The sequence below is a fragment of the Arvicola amphibius genome, chromosome 12, assembly GCF_903992535.2.
Source record: "Arvicola amphibius chromosome 12, mArvAmp1.2, whole genome shotgun sequence".
Lineage (NCBI taxonomy): Eukaryota > Metazoa > Chordata > Mammalia > Rodentia > Cricetidae > Arvicola > Arvicola amphibius.
The window spans coordinates 45,846,407-45,865,605 of NC_052058.2; the positions used below are offsets into that span (position 1 = coordinate 45,846,407).

The 19,199-nt window shown below is 43.9% G+C and overlaps 1 protein-coding gene across 1 annotated transcript in view; it reads right to left on the minus strand.

Annotated features, from left to right (window-relative positions):
- Positions 1-19,199, minus strand: part of Nek10 (NIMA related kinase 10) — a 171,472-nt gene that overhangs the window by 151,240 nt on the left and 1,033 nt on the right. The window contains exons 2-5 of the mRNA XM_038349513.1: positions 7,686-7,796; positions 7,376-7,436; positions 2,211-2,341; positions 672-770 (exon numbers count right to left, since the gene is read on the minus strand). Of these exons, the coding sequence (XP_038205441.1) occupies positions 672-770; positions 2,211-2,341; positions 7,376-7,436; positions 7,686-7,759 (365 nt within the window). The 5' untranslated portion in view covers positions 7,760-7,796. The remainder of the gene's footprint in view (positions 1-671; positions 771-2,210; positions 2,342-7,375; positions 7,437-7,685; positions 7,797-19,199) is intronic.

Here is a 19,199-nt window from a genome sequence, read left to right on the forward strand (position 1 = left end):
GGCTAGGGGAGCCCGTTTAATTGGTCCCTGTGTCAACTGCCAAGGTGTAACACAAAGGGTGTTGCCATGTCGTCTGCAGTGTTAATCAATGTCTCTTTCATAAGGGCTACATCATAAATCTTCCTTGAGCATCCAGACTCAAAACGAGCACATTAAAGAAAATAGTGTTCTCCCCATCTTACCTTAAGGTAAGCTAAATTCAGCACCCAGTAAGTGATTCTAGGGAGCACACACAGCAACGACTCACCTACCCCCGTTCACATAGCCTTTCTCTGCTCTTTACATAGACATATATATAATTAACAATTTCTTTTAATTTTTGAGATTTTAAAATAATTATATTATTTCTATCTCCCATTTCCCTCCTTCAAGCCCCTCCCACGTACCACCCCAGCCCAACCCTCTGCTCTCTTTCAAATTTATGGCTTCTTTTTCTTTAGCTATTATTATGTGTTTGTGTGTATATATGCTAAATACAAACACACATATATGTATTAGCAATAAAATAAAAATAAGCCAGTGTGTTTATACATATGTATACATTTATGACATTATATTCCTAAATACTGCAGTAGCCCTGTGTTTCCTGTAGACTACTGTAAAGCGCATTCTCTGTACAGGATCCGGGAAACACACCTTGGGTAGCGTCTGTCTTTGGGCCACACCCTTACCTGCATATGAGTCTGTTTCTCACCAGAGCCATAAAGATCTCCTGAAATAACTCATGCTGTGGATGTTTACTGAAATTCCTCTCATTCTTGTAGTTTATACTGAGATGAGAAAAAAACAGGAAAATGATTTATAATAAACATTCTTTGGGCTAACAAGGTTACCAATGAAAACAAGGGTCATTTATATGGAGATCAAATATTGAGAGTCTTAAGGTCGGCATATTAGGAAGGGCAGGCGACAGCTGTTAGTGGAGACTAACGGTAAAGTTGATAATAAAGACCGTGCTCAGGAGCTGATGGCTGAGCTGGTAAAGGAGTTTGCTGAGCAAGTCCAGGGACCTCGGTTCTATTCTTGAGTCCACATAAAAGTAGGAGAGAACCATAAGGCTGTCCTCTGAACTCCACATGTGCACTGGGACATGTGAGATCACACACACACACACACGATGTGTGCACACATGCACAAATGCACACTAAAAATTTTTTTAAAAATGGCTACTTTTAAGATTAAGGCCAAATAAAGTAAAATTACAGCACTTTAAAGGTAAGTTCTCTACTATGTCATGGCGTCTGCCTTAGGGGACTTTCTATACCATTGAACTGTACAGTGCTATGGGGCAAGGTAAGGGCTGTAATGGTAATTATATAAGATCACTGGTAAACTGAATATGCAACAAGACATTTTTAGTTCTCATAAGTGAAAAACATGAACCCCATGAAATGTCATATTGTTTTTCCCGAAACTGTTCAAGTTCATAAAATGCTGAAGAAACAAGCTAAACCAAACAAGCAAATGATGGCCCCAGAATATCCATGCTGACACTTGACACCACTCAATATGTACATGGCTTTCACCAGCAAATGACCTGAACACAATGTCACACTGAAAGCCAGCTCCCAGGAAGGAAGCGGCCCACAAGAATGTAAGCTTCTAGAAGGTCTAAAGGGCAACAGAACGAAACACAAACTAACACTCTTTGGTTAAGCCATGGTAGTCTCTACAATTGAGAAACTCAGATTTTTAAACTACCATCTTAAAAAAAATGACCTCTCCCCCCCCTCTGTTTTATATATATATAAGGTAGAAGTCAGTTCTCTTCCCAGGGATTGATCTCTGACTGTAAAATTTGATGGCAATCCCCTTTACCCACTGAGCCACAGTGCCAGCCCAGCTAACATCTTTTCAGCTGGCACATCTGTTCACAGCAACAAATTCTTCTACGCCTTTTCATCAGGAAAGATGGAGACACAACAAAACCTAAGCCCAAGCTTGGAACAGGACTGACCTACCCACGTCGACATCTTGGGGCACGTTATTCGTTGACCTCCGGGTCAGCAAAAGGTCCTGAACTCTTAGGACAGGTCCACCTTTGTCTGCCTGTTAACTCGTTACTTGGGCTTTCCCCTCCCCACAGGAACACTTTCCATGTAGACAAAAATTACCAAGCTAAGAATATTCAGACTTCAAATTTTCCCTTCTGTGATCCATTTAAATAAGCACACTTGGCTAGGCCTCAGACAGCGAGGGGGATTTCTCACCTGAAATTTTCAAGTTCAACGGCTTCTGTGGACTCATGCCAATGACCACGGGCTCTGTGTCCCCCCGCCTTGATGGCAGCCTCAGACTTCGTCATGCTATTTGGGGCACTATCAAAGTTAATGGCTGGAAGCTACAGAAATGGAAACAAAGAATTCATGGCCTTTAGGGTTCATTCAACATGTGAGAGAACAAGTCACAGAATGGGAGAGGGGCAGGTGAGGGCCAAAGGAATGAGGGTTTCCCCACTAGACCAGAAATTGAGAAGACAGTTTTGTAAGTGGGGAGGAGGTTCCCAAGACTTAAACATCTTTAACTTGAACATTTACTCGCTAGCGTGGGCCCTTTTCATCACAAATGGCACCACATGCCATAGCTCACTGGTGTGTAGAGTCCGTCTGTCTCACACTACTGACATGAGCAGGAAACTGTGCCCTTTTGTTCAGTGATGTTTCCCAGGGCACGTAGGGATACAGGTTTCGGGTGAACCTGGCTGGGAGAGATTTCCGAAGCATCTTGTGGGCTGCAGATATGCAGCTGTAGAGTTTCTGGATCCAGAGAGCACACACTGCGTAGAAGAGTGTCCCCTGCCTGCACTCCCCAGTGTCCACTTGTTCACCAGGTGTCACACAGGAACAGGAAGAACCCACCACCGTTCTGGGCTGGAACAATGATACTGATGACACCGATTGGAACGTCCGAGAACCATAACGAAATCAGTGTGTTCAGAAAACCCAGAATACAGCACAGCAGCTCACAAGATCAACCCGGTTGTTCCATCAGCCATCAGGATCCACACTCCAATAGTGGCTATGGTTGAGGCAGCCTTAAGATTTGTCTTTGGTACAATACATAAAATTGGGTATAGCAAAGTGTGAACTAAATATGTCCTATAATCAATTATTAAACATGAAGTAAACAAAGCACAATAAAGGGTCCCTTTCCAGTAAAATATTACACTGTACACAATTACAACTGTGGAAGATATGTTACAGAAACTGATATAAAACCACCATTTCCTTATGTAAAGGTGGTTTTCCTCACTTCCTGTAAGGCTGTCAAAAGGGAAATGCATGACGGCAGTGTGACTGCTTAGTAGTTAGCCCCCGAGGAGCCCCCTTAGCTTCTAGCCTCTGCTGAATTTTCAAAATAGTGACAGGAAACATTCTTTGTATAAAAACTACCTGTGTATATCAGCTCAGGCACCCAGTCTATGCCCCTTGTGAGCAAATGACCAAACGAAATTGTGCAGGCGATATCTGGTAATAAAACTGCACTTGCTATCAGGTTCTGGGGGTTTGAGTCCGCCGTTAGCTAGCAGCATGACCTTGGTGGATTTATTTAATCTCTGTGTACGCTGGTTTCCATGTCATTGAGGCAGAAGTAATAATAGCAGTGCGTAACTCTGGGTTATGAGGGTGAGGCCAGTTAGTGTTTACACGGGACTTGCTATGTGCAGGCACAGCTCTATCTGCTTTATAAACACTCTTACGAGCCTTGTAATCACTGCCAGAAGTTCGCTAAGTAAATAAGTTTGTCCTTACAAGTTAGGTGATTTCCAAATGTGGGCTTCTAACCCAAAAGACATTAGACATGAAGTCATGGCAACAAGTTCACATTTCTACTAGACAAGAACTGTCATAACACACACACACACAAACACACACACACACACACACACACACACACACACTAAGAAGTACGTTTTCTAGGCATAAAGAATTTCAAAGCCCTTTGCCATTGACAAAACTCCTAGAATATTGTCTACAAGAGAGAAGGTAGCAGGCACATAGCAAATATATCTAAGCCACTCAAAGGAAAGGGAGGGAACAGCTCTCACCCTCCCCCAACCACACACACAGAGAGACCGGGAGGCTGCTAGTGCTAAGAATCAACTCGGAGAGTCGCAAGAGGCAAGCTGTACTTGGTAGCTACATTAGCAAAGCCCGGGTACTTGATAATGAAAGCTTTGATACAATCCGCTCCTTCAGATGAAAGCAACACTAGTCGCTAGTTCAGAACCCACAGCAGTTCCCCTACCCTGCCACCCCTTCCCAGTGCCCCAGGTGCACTGTTTCAGACGAGCCCAGGGCTAGTGACAGGGCCCAGGTTATAGCCTGCTGAGGCCTTGCGAACAGAGGGGACCTTGTTCACTGCCCTTACCACAGTCAAGTGGACTGTCTAGCCTGCACCTCCTCCGCCTCCCAGAATTCCGTCGCCCTGAAGATGGAGTCCCATCTGCCTGTTCTTATGTTCCTAGTACATCACACAAAGCCAACAAACAGCAGCTATTCAAGTGTGAAGCGGTTGGATAAATGCCTGCTTTGCCCCCCGCCAACTCTGCCATGCGGTAAGTCATCTGAAAGAAGTTCACCCGGTCCATGCACCTGTCGAAGACACATGGAGTACTAGACATGGAGAGAAGTCGTGGATGTGTAGCAATCAGGGGGTCACAGGGCAGAGCACAAGGAACCTGAAGTTACATCATGGGCTTGAGAAACATTCTTCACAGTTAGTGCCCAGGGCTTGTATGGGAGGAAGTAAAGAGACAATGGTCATGGTCCAAGGTCTGCCAGGCAGTGGGAGTCCCACACAAGACCAGTTCTGATGTGACAGATCTGGACGGGCAGTCAAGGCAGTGAGCAATCTGCCATGGCCTGGCTCCTTGGAGAATCAGAGAAAGGATGTTCGCTTCTCAGCAGCTCTGACCAAATCACAAGATGTAATTATTTTTTTTTACTGGAATTTCTAATAAGTGGTTATCACAGCCCATTTGTAGACAAAAAACAAATAAACAAAATACGAATTTTTTTAAAAAAAATGCCCCATCAGCAGGATTCTGCGATGTGAACCTGACTCACAAATATCCCTCCGAAATGGACCATGGGAAATCTGAGAAGCAAGCATGTCCCTACATGCATATGTTGTTGGGAGTTTCTTACTCTGACTCTCCTAGCCCATGTTTTTCATCTTCTCTTCCGCCCTGGTTTTAATTTATGATAAACTTCCATATAGTATGTATCTTTATGTGCTCTTACATTCTTCCTGGGACAAGCAGGATACAGGGGAATTTCTGAGCTGTCCTTCTAGAACCCTCTGTGTCACACGCATATCTACATTGTTTTAGGAAAGGCGAACAGAGCTCAGAGTAGCTCCTGTTATCAGGATGACAGAGGCAGGGAGCTTTCATAAGAGAATGAGGCGCAGAACGTGAGAAGCTGAGGCGCCTTCCTCCAGCTGAGGGTAGTCACTGCATGCCCTCACGGCTCTCTGCTTTCTAAGTGATTCAAGTATTTTAAATGTGGATTATTTATATAGGAAAACTTAGCAATAAAAAGATATGAACTTGTCAGACAGATGACTGAGAATTCCAAGTTGGCAAAAAAAAAAAAAAAAGGAAATCATTAAATTAACAATTTTGATCAACCCTGCCAGAGAGTGGTAAGATGGAGTCAGAATAGACCTGGCCATTGTGAATGTCAACATTGAAGGCTTTGAGCCCCAACCAAATCCAGAAACACTATAGGCATTTTTTTCACCTGGTAGGGAAGGTGGGGGGCTGAGGGGGACAGGGGGATGTTCGTGCACAAGGTGACCCAACTCCCAGGTCACAGTTCAACTTAGGAAAAATGACCACAAACTTGTGGAAAAGATAAAACAGGGGCTCAGAGGCAAAGTCAAAATTGCCGGCAAGGGGATGGATCCTATCTGGACCAGAAGACTCTTCATGGGGACAGAGCTCCAGCTGGGTAAGGCAACTGTGTGGGGAGGAGGGGGCAGTAGATTTAGGCCTAAGGAACATGACAGAATTCACAGGAAAAAGAAGTGGAGGAGAAAAAGCCAGGCGATAGTAGGTTGGGACACTGTGGTCACACTGGAGGATGTATGAAGGAGAGAAATGGGATCCACGACAAAGCCATAGTCAGGGTCCTTTCCTTCCTCTCCAAAAAGAGTGGATGCGATCTGGGGCAGTTGGTGGTGGGGGCTCAAAAGCAGTGAGCTGCGAGTGAGCTAGAGATAAGTAATTTCCGGAACATGCCGATAAGAGGAATCTCAGGGGTCTTGGAGCATAAAGGACACAGAGGAAAGAGCTCAGAGCAAAGCTATTTTCAGGACACTTTGATTCATTCAAGCTATTTTCAACTCTAAGTTAATTTTCTAGTTCATCGAGAGGCATCTCCATGGCTAGGGCACACAGTGCAAGGCTAGGGGTGTCTAGTTACAGATTGTATTCCGTGCACACACTCTTATCTGGAGATGGTCATTTCTCCATGCCTCAGCTTTTCCATCTATGAAAGTGGATGCATGCTTCAAATATGAAGAAGGTAAAAGTGCAGCCAAGGCACCAGTGGGGAGCAAGTATTCCCTAAGCATGAACTGTCCTATTTGCTCTTCAGATGTCACCAAATCTTGAGGAAGTCATTCTCTAGAATAAACGGATGAGAACGAAATGGTTCTCTGGTACGTTTGGATGGTACAGGATAAAGCATCACAGCTGCATTGCCAACCTTATGAACTCTTACACAGCTTGCAGAGGCAAAAGACCAGGGCTCAAACCCATCCCTACCACTGGATCTGCTGCTGCCATTTTTAGGACTGCTAGGTTGTTTCCCAAACCCCCAGTCAACACCATCTACTCTCATGACTTCCCAAGGTCTTTCTAGAAGCAATGCTAAAAAGTCAAGTTTAGAGACAAACCAGGAGTGTCGTCTCCTCCTTGACTAATAAAAGCGTAGAAGTGCTGCCACCAATAGCTCAGACCTCATTCCCCCATTGGTGGGGTACAATTTGAGAAGCACCAGGGGGCATTTTTATGAAAGAGAAGGATGGCAGGGTACAGAGGGGATGAAGCTGTGGTGAGCTGGGCTTTGGAGAACAAATTTCCATGAAGCTCCGAAAAAGGTAAACATTGGCATTTGATGATGGAACCGGCTGCTTACAGCCTGAAGAGTTCAAGTTCTGCTGGGTAGGATATATAGGGACAAGCAGAGAAATGAAAAGGCCACAGATGCCAACTCTTGGCAGAGCCTGACCTAGAGGAGAGGAGCAGCCAGAGGGAGCAAGGAAAGCTATGGAAGAACAAAGAGAGTGTACACAAGGGTGTGCAAGGGACACTTTCAGAAACACGCGGGGTTTGTTCTCAAGTTGCAGCCTTTGAAAACGCTACCTGCTGTTTGCTCGACTGAACGTTCAAAAGGCAGCGAAGTCTTTTAAGGTCTGAATAGTCCCTAGGAGAAAGAACAGCACAGTGTTAGCCTACAGAAGGATCCAGGCAAGCAAGGTCACATTACCAAGATGGCAAACAGCAGCCCCTTGGAAGCCTGCCTCTGAAGGTAAGTGCCTGAATGTCAACCATTTCTTTCTATAGGGGCTGAGTGTTTGAGCAAATGTTGCAACTCGGGAGTCAGTTTTCTCAGGAAGCATTAAACCCATTCAACACTGCTACCCCCAGTGGATGACCGCGAAAGCTTGGTTACCTGATGGTGGTCCCTTGCTGCTTTTTATCGGCTGATTTCTCTGTGGTCTTCACCTTTTTGTCTTGATCAGGCATTGTAAAACATCAGTGCCTCAGAATCAACATCGCATTCCTTGCAAAGTAAAGGGAGACAGCTTTTAGTTGGGTTATGTGATCCAAAGGGTTCTCAGTTAAAACAGGCAAAATTCATCCACGACGTCTATTCACACATGTAAAAATTAATCACCGTAAGTAGTAAAATGAATGTTATTGATCCTTTCCCTTCAAAAGGTCTTTCTTAGATAGATTTAGGCCATGTCACCAGCCTGTATTTTCTGACACATGCTTGATTATAAGTATTCTGGACAATGTCTCACAAATATTATTCTGTATATCAGCTAAAGCACCCTCTTTGGGACTTATGAAGTGTGCCGACTAACAAATACTTGAAGCTTAGTTGACAGTAATTTTATGCAACCTCACTTATCTTTCTCTAAGTATTCTGAATTATACAGCATGGGCTCACAGGAGTCCTCACCCACTCTGGGTCACGTCCCCAAGTGTCTCTGAGAAAGCCATAACCCTCACAAGTAAGCAGCCAGTGTCACCATGTAGCCATACTTCCAGAATTCTTTATGAAGGTTTTTCAGTTTGTTTTTTTTATGTTTTTTGGTTTTTGTTGTTGTTGTTGTTGATGTTTTAAAGACAAGGTCTCACTAAGTAGCCCTGGCTGTTCTAGAACTTGCTATGTAGACCAAGCTGGCTTGATCTCATGACAGCTCTGCCGCCTCCAGCTTCCTAGTGCAGGGATTATAGATATGTGTTACTATGTTCAGCTTCAAGAATTACTATGTTTTTTCCTGTTAGGGATTTTTTTAAATTTATCTGTGTTTGTGCACCTTCCTGAATTAGTGTGTATCACACATATGTAAGTACCTGGGGAGGTGGAAGCTAGAAGGTGCCAGAAGGCTCCAGAAGGCATGAGACTAAAGTTATGAGTGGTGTGAGCCCCCCGCTATAGATGACAAGAACTGAACCAGGGTCCTTTGCAAAACTAGTTAAGTGTGGAAGCTGACATTTGAACAATACATGGTAACCGCAGTCAAAATCATGATCAGGCCAAATGTACACAGTTCACAACTTTCTAGACTATCTGGCAGGGTGGTGGCCTGCCTGGAAATACAGCCCCAAAGGCATTTCAACACTCTGAATTCAGCAGCTTAATATTGCCGTGGTTACTTTTCCTAGTGTTATTTTTAATCTGACTTCTCCCTGACTCGAAAGATAAGTTCACCAATACACATTTGTTGTCCTGTTTGCTTTTTAGTTGGTTCCTCTTCTCAGTTCTTCTTGTTGTCATAACAGCAACAAAAGGATGAAGATGCTCGTGGCTTCCTGTTGCCGTTACAAAACACCTGACATAAAACAGCTTACACGCTGAAAGATTCTAGTTCACTGCTACAAAGATCCATAGTCCTCAGCCCTGCTGCTTCCGGAGCAAACAGGAAGCAGAGAATCATGGCGGAGAACAATGTGTAAAGCTACTCACAACCTGATGGACGGGAGTCAGCAGGGGAGGAGATCAAGAACCAGATATAGACTTCCAAGTCAAGCCCCCTAGCTAATGTCTCTTCTCTTCCAGGCCACACTTCCTATGCTGGAGACCGGCCAGCCTGCCATCTCTGCTCCCTAAGGCTCATAGCCATCTCTGAGTGCAGACGTCATGTAAGCCACCTCCATGAGTCTCCTAACAGTTCCAACAGTGTTGAAAAGTTCATAGCCAAAGTCTCCTCTGAAAGTCCAAGTCCACTGGCACCCGTGAATCTCTACATCTGCTAGCAAAGAGGCTCAGCTTTAAGAGGAAATGATACAAAATAGACATCCTCATTCTAAAACGAAGGAATACGAGACTAGCAAAGAAAAGTTGAAAGTCAACAGAGAAAACATTAAATTTTGTAACTCCATGTCCAAAGCCCAGGGTGTATGAACTCCAACAAGCCAACAGACCTTGCCATTTGTAGCCCACATACACTCTTTTGGGGCTGATCCATTCACTGTTTGCCATGCTCCTCAATGGACATTCTATGTTCCTGGCATCTCCAATACCCTTGGGTCTCCATTGCAACTCGGGCATCCCTGTTTCAGGGGCTTCTCCCTTTAAAGATCTTTGCAGCCTCGGTGACCTTTCAACTCTTGCATTGTGTGTGTCTGCCAAAAGCAGCACCTCATAAATGACACCAAGGTCTGCCACGGGCTTTCCCAACAGATAGGCCTCATTGGACTACTGTCACATTGGCCTCTAAGGACCTTGGCAGTTGAGTGTGGTAAAATGAATATCCTGCAGTAGCCCTGGATATGCCCACAAGTGTTCTCTTCAGTTTTCATCTGCTAGCCTGCATGTGCGGGGTCTTGCCAGCTCCTCAAGTGTCCGCGTGGCACCATTCCTTTGGCACCAAGGCAAAGTAACTGACATTATTTTCATGCTGTATTCTTTTCAGGAACCATGACTTCCTGAACTCCAAATTTCTTCATGCTTCCCTGTGATTCCAAGTTTTTTTTTTAAGTCTTTCTAATCTGCATATTTTCTTCCAGTTCTCATTATGAATTTGGCTAACTGTGTCTGTCAATAGTTGCACCACACATAAATGTTGGGATAACTTTGCTTCCTACACCAGATTAATTAGTCCATAAAATTTTTATATTTTAGTTTCAATTGTGTGTGTGTGTGTGTGTGTGTGTGTGTGAAGTATGTACATGTGTGTGAGAGCCAGAGGAGCGAGAGGCATCAGATCTCCTTGGAACTGGAATTAGAGGTGATTATGAGACATGGGTGCTGGAAATCAAACTCAGGTCTTCTAGGATAGTATTATGTTCTCTTTATAGCTGAGCTATCTCTCAAGCCCGGTCCGTCACGCTTCCACAAGGTCTAAAGATACAAACAATAGTAGACAATAGTCTCCAGTCCAGTTCCCAATGAAATCCATGTTCTTATTGGAGTCTCATGGCTATGGCCTTTACTATCTATCTTCCTGTCAGTATTTTGAGATCCCTCCAGAATAATCATTAAGCTTGATTTACATTTAATGACTTCTCTACTCCACCTGTACCATTTTCCCAACTCCTCCCACAAACTGATTCCTACAAACCAAAAGGTTTAAAAATCACATGGTCATGTTTAGTGCCAACAACAGCCCTGCAGCTCTTGTATCACTTTCGGTGGTCATCAGACTTTCCACTGTGACAAAATTCCTGACACAAATGACCTAAAGAAGGAGAGTGTGGGAGTTTGAACGTCATTAGCCCCTAAGCTCATACAAAGATGCACTATTAGGGGGTGGGACTTTGTTGAGGTAGGCTTGCCATTGTTGGAGGAAGTGTGTCACTGCAGAGGAGAGCTTTGAAGTCTCATATATGCTCAAGCCCAGTGACTCAGTTCACTTCCTGTTGCCTGCTGACCAAGATGTAGAACTTTTAGCTCCAGTACCATCTGCCTGCATGCTGCCATGTCCCACCATGATGATAATAGATGAACGCTCTGGAACCTGAAGTCAGCCCAGTAGATGTTTTTCTTTGCAAGAATTGGTGTGGTCATGGTGTCTCTTCACAGCAAGAGAAACCCTAAGACTGAAAGGTTTATTTTTGCCCACAATCTCAGAGGTTTTCATCCACTATTCTATTCCCCCTCTGCTTCTGGGGTGGAGGCAGAACATCATAGGGATGGGCTACTCACTTCACAGAAAGGAAACAAAGACAAGTAAGAGAAGAGGACCAGTCATAACCTTCAGATCCATTCCTTTTGTGACCTGTTTTCTCCATCTATACTCCACTTCCTAGAGTTCCAAATACTTCCCACAATAGTTTTACCAGTTTGCATGAACAGAAGAGCTCATATCAAAACTCAAACGAATCAATAACATCAGAAATATAAAATTGAATATCATGTTGTTTTAATTAAATTGGATATCCCCAAATTCTGATTTCTTTTGTATGCCACAATTAGATTTTAGTGTGTTATTCAGGCCTGAAAAAAAAAAAAAACCATGTGCTATTGTCTTAGAATTGCACACTTCAATGCATAAAAAAATCTAGAGGTGTTTAGAGGCAAAGGATTGACAATTGACGGGTGTTCCATTGCAACAGACTCTAGAGAAACTAATTGCTTTGAAATGCACAAATACAGTATATTGACTTTAAAAAATAATTTTTCCAAGATAGTTTCATATTTGTGGCAAACAACTGAGCTGGGGTCAAGATTTAGAGGCCAAGTCTTTCATCACTGATGCATAGCGAGAAACTAGACACAACGAAGACTTTAGATCTTAGCTAGGATATAGCACCATTAATTAATTAATCTAACCAATAGTTGCTAAAAATGTACACTGTTTAACGTCAGTTTGAAGTTGATGATGGGAAGAGAGACAGGTGTGCAGTTCCACTGTAATCAAAGAAAACCCACTCAGGAGCTTTAGGACATGTCTGTGAGTTGCTAAAGTAGAAAATACGTTCACCATATGTGCTGGTGTGCTGGTTAGATGTTTTTAGCAACATGACACAACCTAGAGCCATTTTGGAAGAGGGAACGTCAACTGAGAAAATCCCTCCATTAGACCTGAGTCTGTGAGGCATTTTCCTAATCAGGACCAGCTCACTGGGGAAGGTGCCAGCCCTGGGCTGATGGTCCTGGACGGTATAAAAAAGCAGGTCATAGGAAGCAAGTCAGTAAGCAGCGTTCCTCCCTGGTCTCTGCTTCAGCTCCTGCCTCCAGGTTCCTTTCTTGAGTTCCCATCCTGACTTCACTTAGCAACGGACTGCAATAGGGATTTGTAAGATGAGACAGACCCTTTCCTCCCCAAGTTGCTTTTGGTCTTGATGTTTATCACAGCGATAGAAAGGAAAGTTAATGCAATTACCATGAAAGGAAAAAAGAAGTAGAAATCATGAAGAATGAACTGAAAATTAGGGTAGAAAAACACAAGACCCTACCTACCTTTTGTATAAGATATTTAAACATGCCTCAAGTCTAATTTTGCTTTCTCTTCATCAACATCTCAGAGTTTCCCCTGCTCCCCAAGCGCTGAAGGAGACCTACGCTCCCCATATTGCAGTCCTCAGCTTTCCTGCTGCTACAGCCTGGTTGACCGAGAGGGCCCAGTTTTGTGGGGTTCGTTCGCTTGTTTCATTTTTAACAAGATCTTCAGTTTACATGTCTTCCTGTTGATCAAGCATTATAATCTGTGCCCGCAGAGGCCAAGGGTTCTAGGAAGACTCCATCCTAGAATCTGACACAGAGGAGGCCGAGGGCAGTCTTTTGAGTAGAGACATAGTTGGTAAAGCCACTGAGGAAAATATACCGAGTCATATAAAATCTACGAACCATTATGCTCTGGGTCTGATTGTTTTTTTTTCTTCTCACCCCCTGCACCTGACATAACATTTACATGTGACATATAGTAGGGTTATTATACCTAAAATTAAAATAATCAGGAGCATGGTATGGCTTCAGAAGTAAAGGTAGAGCCAGGCGATGGTGACACACACTCTTAATTTCAGACCTCTGTGAGTTCAAGGCCAGCCTACAGAATGATCTCTGGGACAGCCAGTGTTACGCAGAGAAACCCTTTCTCATAAGCAAACAAACGAACAAATAAAGTAGTAAAAGTTGCAGATGAGGGAAGCGTGCACGCATTCTGATGAACGAAAACGCCCTCTCTGGTGCTATCATACTGATATGTACCCATCATTTATCAGATGATAAGGTTAAGGACCAGAGATGGAATGTGTCTAACCAACACCACACAGCACTTTTAGAAGAGAAAAAAACAGAACCCAGTTCACCTTAACGATCTATATATCAATAGAAAACTCTGAAATAACAGGGAGGTAAGAAATCATTGAAACTGGCCCTTAGTAAAGGGCAAAAGCAAGACAATTGTCGTTTGCATTAATTTAATCTCCTGAATTCTGGGGTACTTACAAACACCTACTCATTTATCCTAGTCTTCACGTGGAGTGTGTAAGATGGTGTATTTGATACCCTCATATAATGGGAAACAAAGATTCGGCTAGTACAGTATCCAAGATCAGGAAGGAGTGGCCAGACAAAGCGCATCTTATCACTGCCTTCATAAGTAAATAGCTTACACTTCAATCAAATATCTATTTAAACACATAGTAGGAGAAAGACAGAACCCAAATTTCAAATAGCAATCGAGCTCTCCCTTCTATTCTTCAAATAGTTATACATAAGCATCTCCACCTAGTAGATGAGGACAAATTGTAGAAGCAGCTTTTAGCTTTTGGAGCACTGAGAAATGACATTTCCCCAGGGATCCCTGCTAGGGACTGAAAGGCTGGAGCTCCTCCCAGGAAGAGACTGGACATAGTTTTGAAAGACTAATACATGCAGGGCTGGAGAGATGGCTCAGCGGTTAAGAGCATTGCCTGCTCTTCCAAAGGTCCTGAGTTCAATTCCCAGCAACCACATGGTGGCTCACAACCATCTGTTATGAGGTCTGGTGCCCTCTTCTGGCCTGCAGGAATACACTCAGACAGAATATTGTATACATAATAAACAAATAAATAAATATTAAAAAAAAAGATTTAAAAAAAAAAAGACTAATACATGCATATGTACCGGCCTCTCTTCCACATCTTCTCTGAAACTGTAACACTGCTACGGAAAAAGTAGAGAGAAACTCGGGTTCTTTGCTTCCTGGTTTGGCCCCGGTTGCTATCTTTTCAGATGGATATAATTGTTTTGGTAGCAGCTTCCAACCACACGCAGTGATGGCAAATCCTCCTAAAAGTGCTGGCTTTCATTTGTCTTCTAGGACTAACCCAGATCAGTGCGAGTACCAGCCTACAGTCAGAGTGTGTGACAACAGACACCACTGTGTTTTCATGATTTCCATGTTCCATATAGAGTCTAGGAATTCTCTCCACTGTCATTGGCGGCGTTTGCAATACTGTCACCTGTGCAACGTGTGGCCTCCAGTCCCGTGTAAGGACAGCGGATATAGTAAGTAACAATATTTGAAAGGTAAACCAGAAAACTCTAGAAAGAGATTGTATTCACCAAAGAAAAGACTGAAGTAGTGCCCTATGTTTCTTCTTACTGATTGACTCCTCAAATCAAAACATCGCACCCTTCCTTTGGCTAGTTTTTAATTGTCGAGTGGACACAACCAGTCACTTGGGAGGAGCGAACCTCAACTAAATAATTAGCTTGATGAGATTGACCTGTGGCTGTGCCTGTGAGAAAACTGCCTTGACTGATGATGGATGTGGGTGGCTCAGCCCGCTGTGGGTGGCACCACCCATAGACAGGTGAACCTGGCTGTGTAGGAAATCTAGCAGTGAGCCGCAAGCAATGTTCGTCCCACGGTTTCTTCTTCAAGCTCCTGCCTTGAGTTCCTGACCTGCCTGCCCTCAGTGACATATTGTGACGTGCAAGTACAGGTCACATGAACACTTCCTTGCCCTGAGTTGCCTTGGGTCATAGCAAAGGAAAGCAAGCTGCAACAGAAAGGCACTGTAAGCATGGCATGGCTGGGATTAAACTGAACACATTTTGAGTGTAGGATTGTGCAAACATTTGGAGCTTTAGAGCTGGTAAAGTCGCTGAATGCTTGAACCTAATGGGATGGTCGATGGGAGCTTTGAAGATAAGGATGTGGAGGTCCTGGTGCCTAAAGGGGGTGGGAGCGATGGCGTTCTCTGAAATTAAAATGTATCTGTATGTGAGTGACTCCATTTATTATTCTATCCCATTACTTCATGGCTAACTAACATATCTAAGGAGGAATTTACCTGGCTTAATTCAAACAAATCCTAGAACTTAAATGAACTGCACTAAGAAACAGAAGGAAGAGCTAAATTAGTCTCAAGTAGAGCAGAGAATTCCTTGATATAGAGTGCGCGCGCACACACACACACACACACACATACAATGGCCCCCTTCTTAAACCTCATATCTGGCATTTGGTCATTAAGCCTTGACTACTTTTCTACTAAATATTAAGACTCAGTGCAAGCTTGCATCATCGCTCCTCACTCCAGTGAATGCTCCCTCCCAACAAATGAAATGAAGCAAATGAAACATTGCTTTCTCCTCTGTTAGTAAGTTGCTGCTTGCGCTCCAGGGCCCTGCCTCACCAGCCAGCTGCTGCTCACACTGGGCCCTGAACCTGCTTCTCCAGAGACGTATCTCCTGGATGCTCCAGGACATCCCCGGATATTAATGAGAAGTCCCAAGTAGAATATGAGTTCTAAGTGCCAAGGATAACTAGTGCATCATCATCTCGAGATGCGGGGGGGGGGGGGAACATAATGAAATACACCAGCAAATGAAAACGTGGCCATGGCTGATGACCACAGTGATTACAGGGCTGGCGTGGTACAGCCTCTTTACAGAGAAAACATGACATCAATGTTAAATATGAATGACCTCACGTGTCATTACAGCACAATAGGATTTCATAAAGAAAAGATGCCAGCCCAGCGGTGGTGTGGCATGCCTTTAATCCCAGCACTCGGGAGGCAGAGGCAGGTGGATCTCTGTGAGTTCGAGGCCAGCCTGGTCTACAAGAGCTAGTTCCAGGACAGGCTCCAAAGCTACAGAGAAACCCTGTCTCAAAAAAACAGAAAGAAAGAAAGAAAGAAAGAAAGAAAGAAAGAAAGAAAGAAAGAAAGAAAGAAAGAAAGAAAGAAAGAAAGGAAGGAAGGAAGGAAGGAAGGAAGGAAGGAAGGAAGGAAGGAAGGAAAAGAAAAAGAAAAGATGCCGAGTGTAGAATGCATGTAGCACTCTGCGCAGGCCAGTCTTCACCTCTGGGAGTTACGTGTTTGAGAAGGTGACTCCCTCGGGTTAGACTACCTAACCGGACATGACAGAAATGGTGATGGATGAGGTCTAGATTCTCCTAGATGCATTTTTCTAGCCACGCTTTTCAAATTAACCCCGAACACTGGTGAAATACAATAAACACAAAGCAGCCATTTCCTGGTAGCCCAGGCTTGGTTTGCTCTGCCTGGAGTTAATTTTAGTTTAATTCTCATAGGAAGGTCTTCCTTTCCAAATCATTTTGTCACTCTGAATCCCATGGTGGTTTTGAACCTAGAATTCAGGTCCATTACAAATAATTCCAATATCAAGATTTATCAAGCTCTTGACCCCGACAGCTGTCACTTACTGTTAACCAAGCTTAGCGGACACAAGAGGAAGTCTGACATCATGACTCAAATAATTCAGGTGTAGGGGCTCGGGGATGCAATCCTAGCCCTTCGGAGGCTGGAAAATGTGATCACTGTGAATTGGAGTCCGGCTTGGGCTCTACAGTAAGTCTGGGGGCAGCCTAGTCTATATAGCGAGATCCTGCTTCAAATAAACTAAAGAAGTAATTTTTAAAAATAAGGAATTATTTGACAAGTGAGAAGTACTCCATTTCATTCAGTGTTAACACTCATGCTTTTCATCTGTTTTTTTAAAAAAAAAATGTTGATCTATATCAGGTCTTACTGAGTATGTTAAAGTCTACTTTCTACTATTCCGAGCCTAACTATCCTGTCTCCCTTATCCTGCTGCTCTGTTTCCCCCATTCATTTGCCTCTGTGCCCTATGCAGAACTTAACACAAGTAGTCAACACTTGCTATTTCTAAGAAACCAGTGTTCGAAGAAATTTGTTATAGCCAGCCCATTTTACAGGTAAGAAAACTAACATACCAAAAGATTAAGAAATTGTCAAAGCATGCCCTATCTAGCAGGCTGGGATTTCCTGGCTGAAGTGTCTCCAGCTGCAGGCACTATTCTGCTATTCCCCCAAACAACCAAAGTTAGGGCCTTCAGGGTTTTGGTTTTTTTTTTTTTTCCCATATCCCTCTCCTCCTGTTCTTTTGTGACAGTCTCCCCAGGTTGCCAAGCTAACCCCACACTCTAGGCTCTTCTTCCCTGGCCCCCACCCCAAAGTTGTGATTATAGGCATATGAATGTCCCTACACCAGGCTCTTCTCTCCTTCCCCTATGCCCTGCTCACCTCATTCTTTCTGAGACAAGCTAGTTTTTTCAGCTCAGTTGTGTTGTGAAACACCTACTTAACATTCACAAGGCAGAGGCAGGAGAATCAGGGGTACAAAGTGAGCTTTGGCTACAGGAGACCTGTGATAAAGGAAGAAAAGCAAAGGTGGGGGAGGAAAGAACTAGCTAGGAGCTTGATAAAGCACACTATGTCTGTGCAGGTGTTCCAGAGAGGACTCGCCCTGAATGTCTGCAGTACCATCCCATTGGCTGGGGGCCATCACCGAGCACAGCAACCCCTACCTCGTGCATGCAACGAGGGAAGCCACTTCAGGCCCCAGCTGCTCATGTCCCTGCTACCCTACCTTCCCTATCAGGAAGGAGTCTTCCCTGAACCCTGACCCTCCTGCCAGGCATATGGTATGCGCAACCTTGGCTCAAACTTCTGATCCTCCTGCCTCCTCATCTTCCTGTTTGCTGGCACTATAGGTGGGTGCTCTCAGGCCAGCAGAATGTGTTGGCTTTTTTTTTCACGGCCTAAAACTCAGGTGCTTAGGAATACTGCCTGTTTAAAATGGGCTTCTAGGGTGCTCTGCACCTTTACATCTCCAACCTGAGCCTCAGGGCCTGGCTGGTTCTGACAGACAGAGTCACAGTTTGGACTCTTGGTCCATCTCTTACATCCTTTACTGGTGGCATGTTATTTGACTATCAGTGGGCCTGACTCTGGACTCTTCCAACGATCAGTAAGTAGTCACCAAGTTAATGAGTCTCTTCTAGCATCAGAGCTGAGGCCATACACCAAGCAGTCTAATGATGAGATGGTATCCTAGATACTACTCTCGACTACATCAAGCATGTAATTTTATCTTTTGTGAACTGATCATGGCTATTTTACAACTGCTGCTTTCACTCCTTTCAAATGCATGGGGACTGCATGTGTGTGTCACTAAGCCTGGTATCCGTTTAATATTGGAATGTTTAAAGTAATTCAGTGAGGTAGGTGCCATTCTCATTATGTGCACAGGTAAAAAGTTTAGAGGACACTGATTTGGTAGGCGGCAGAAAGTTCACATGCTAAGTTGTATGGATCTCAGCTCTTGCAAACCATACTGTATTGTCTCTCTCTCTAATAATATTAAACCACAGCATATGACTTTCATCAAAATTATTATGGCATAAGATTGAGCATAAATTAAGAACTTCCAGACCTTTACAATGAAAGCAAAATCCCTAAATTAACATTCACTTCAGAGGATATCTCTGACTTTTCCAGAAGTCGTGAGAGTGTTCTGCGAAGCGGATAACTTCTTATGAGATTTGTTCTTTATCGAGCACATACTGATTGCCCTTGCTAGGTGTCTGAGTTGGATGCTGAACCATGAATGAGTCAGTCTTCTCACACTTGTAGGCAGCAAAGCAATCAGGCAACACAGACAAGGACGGGGAAGTGCATGAACTGCCCTACAGAGGCAGTCCATTCTCGGCACCCTGGGAACAGCTGAGACAGCCAGATGTGGCATGGA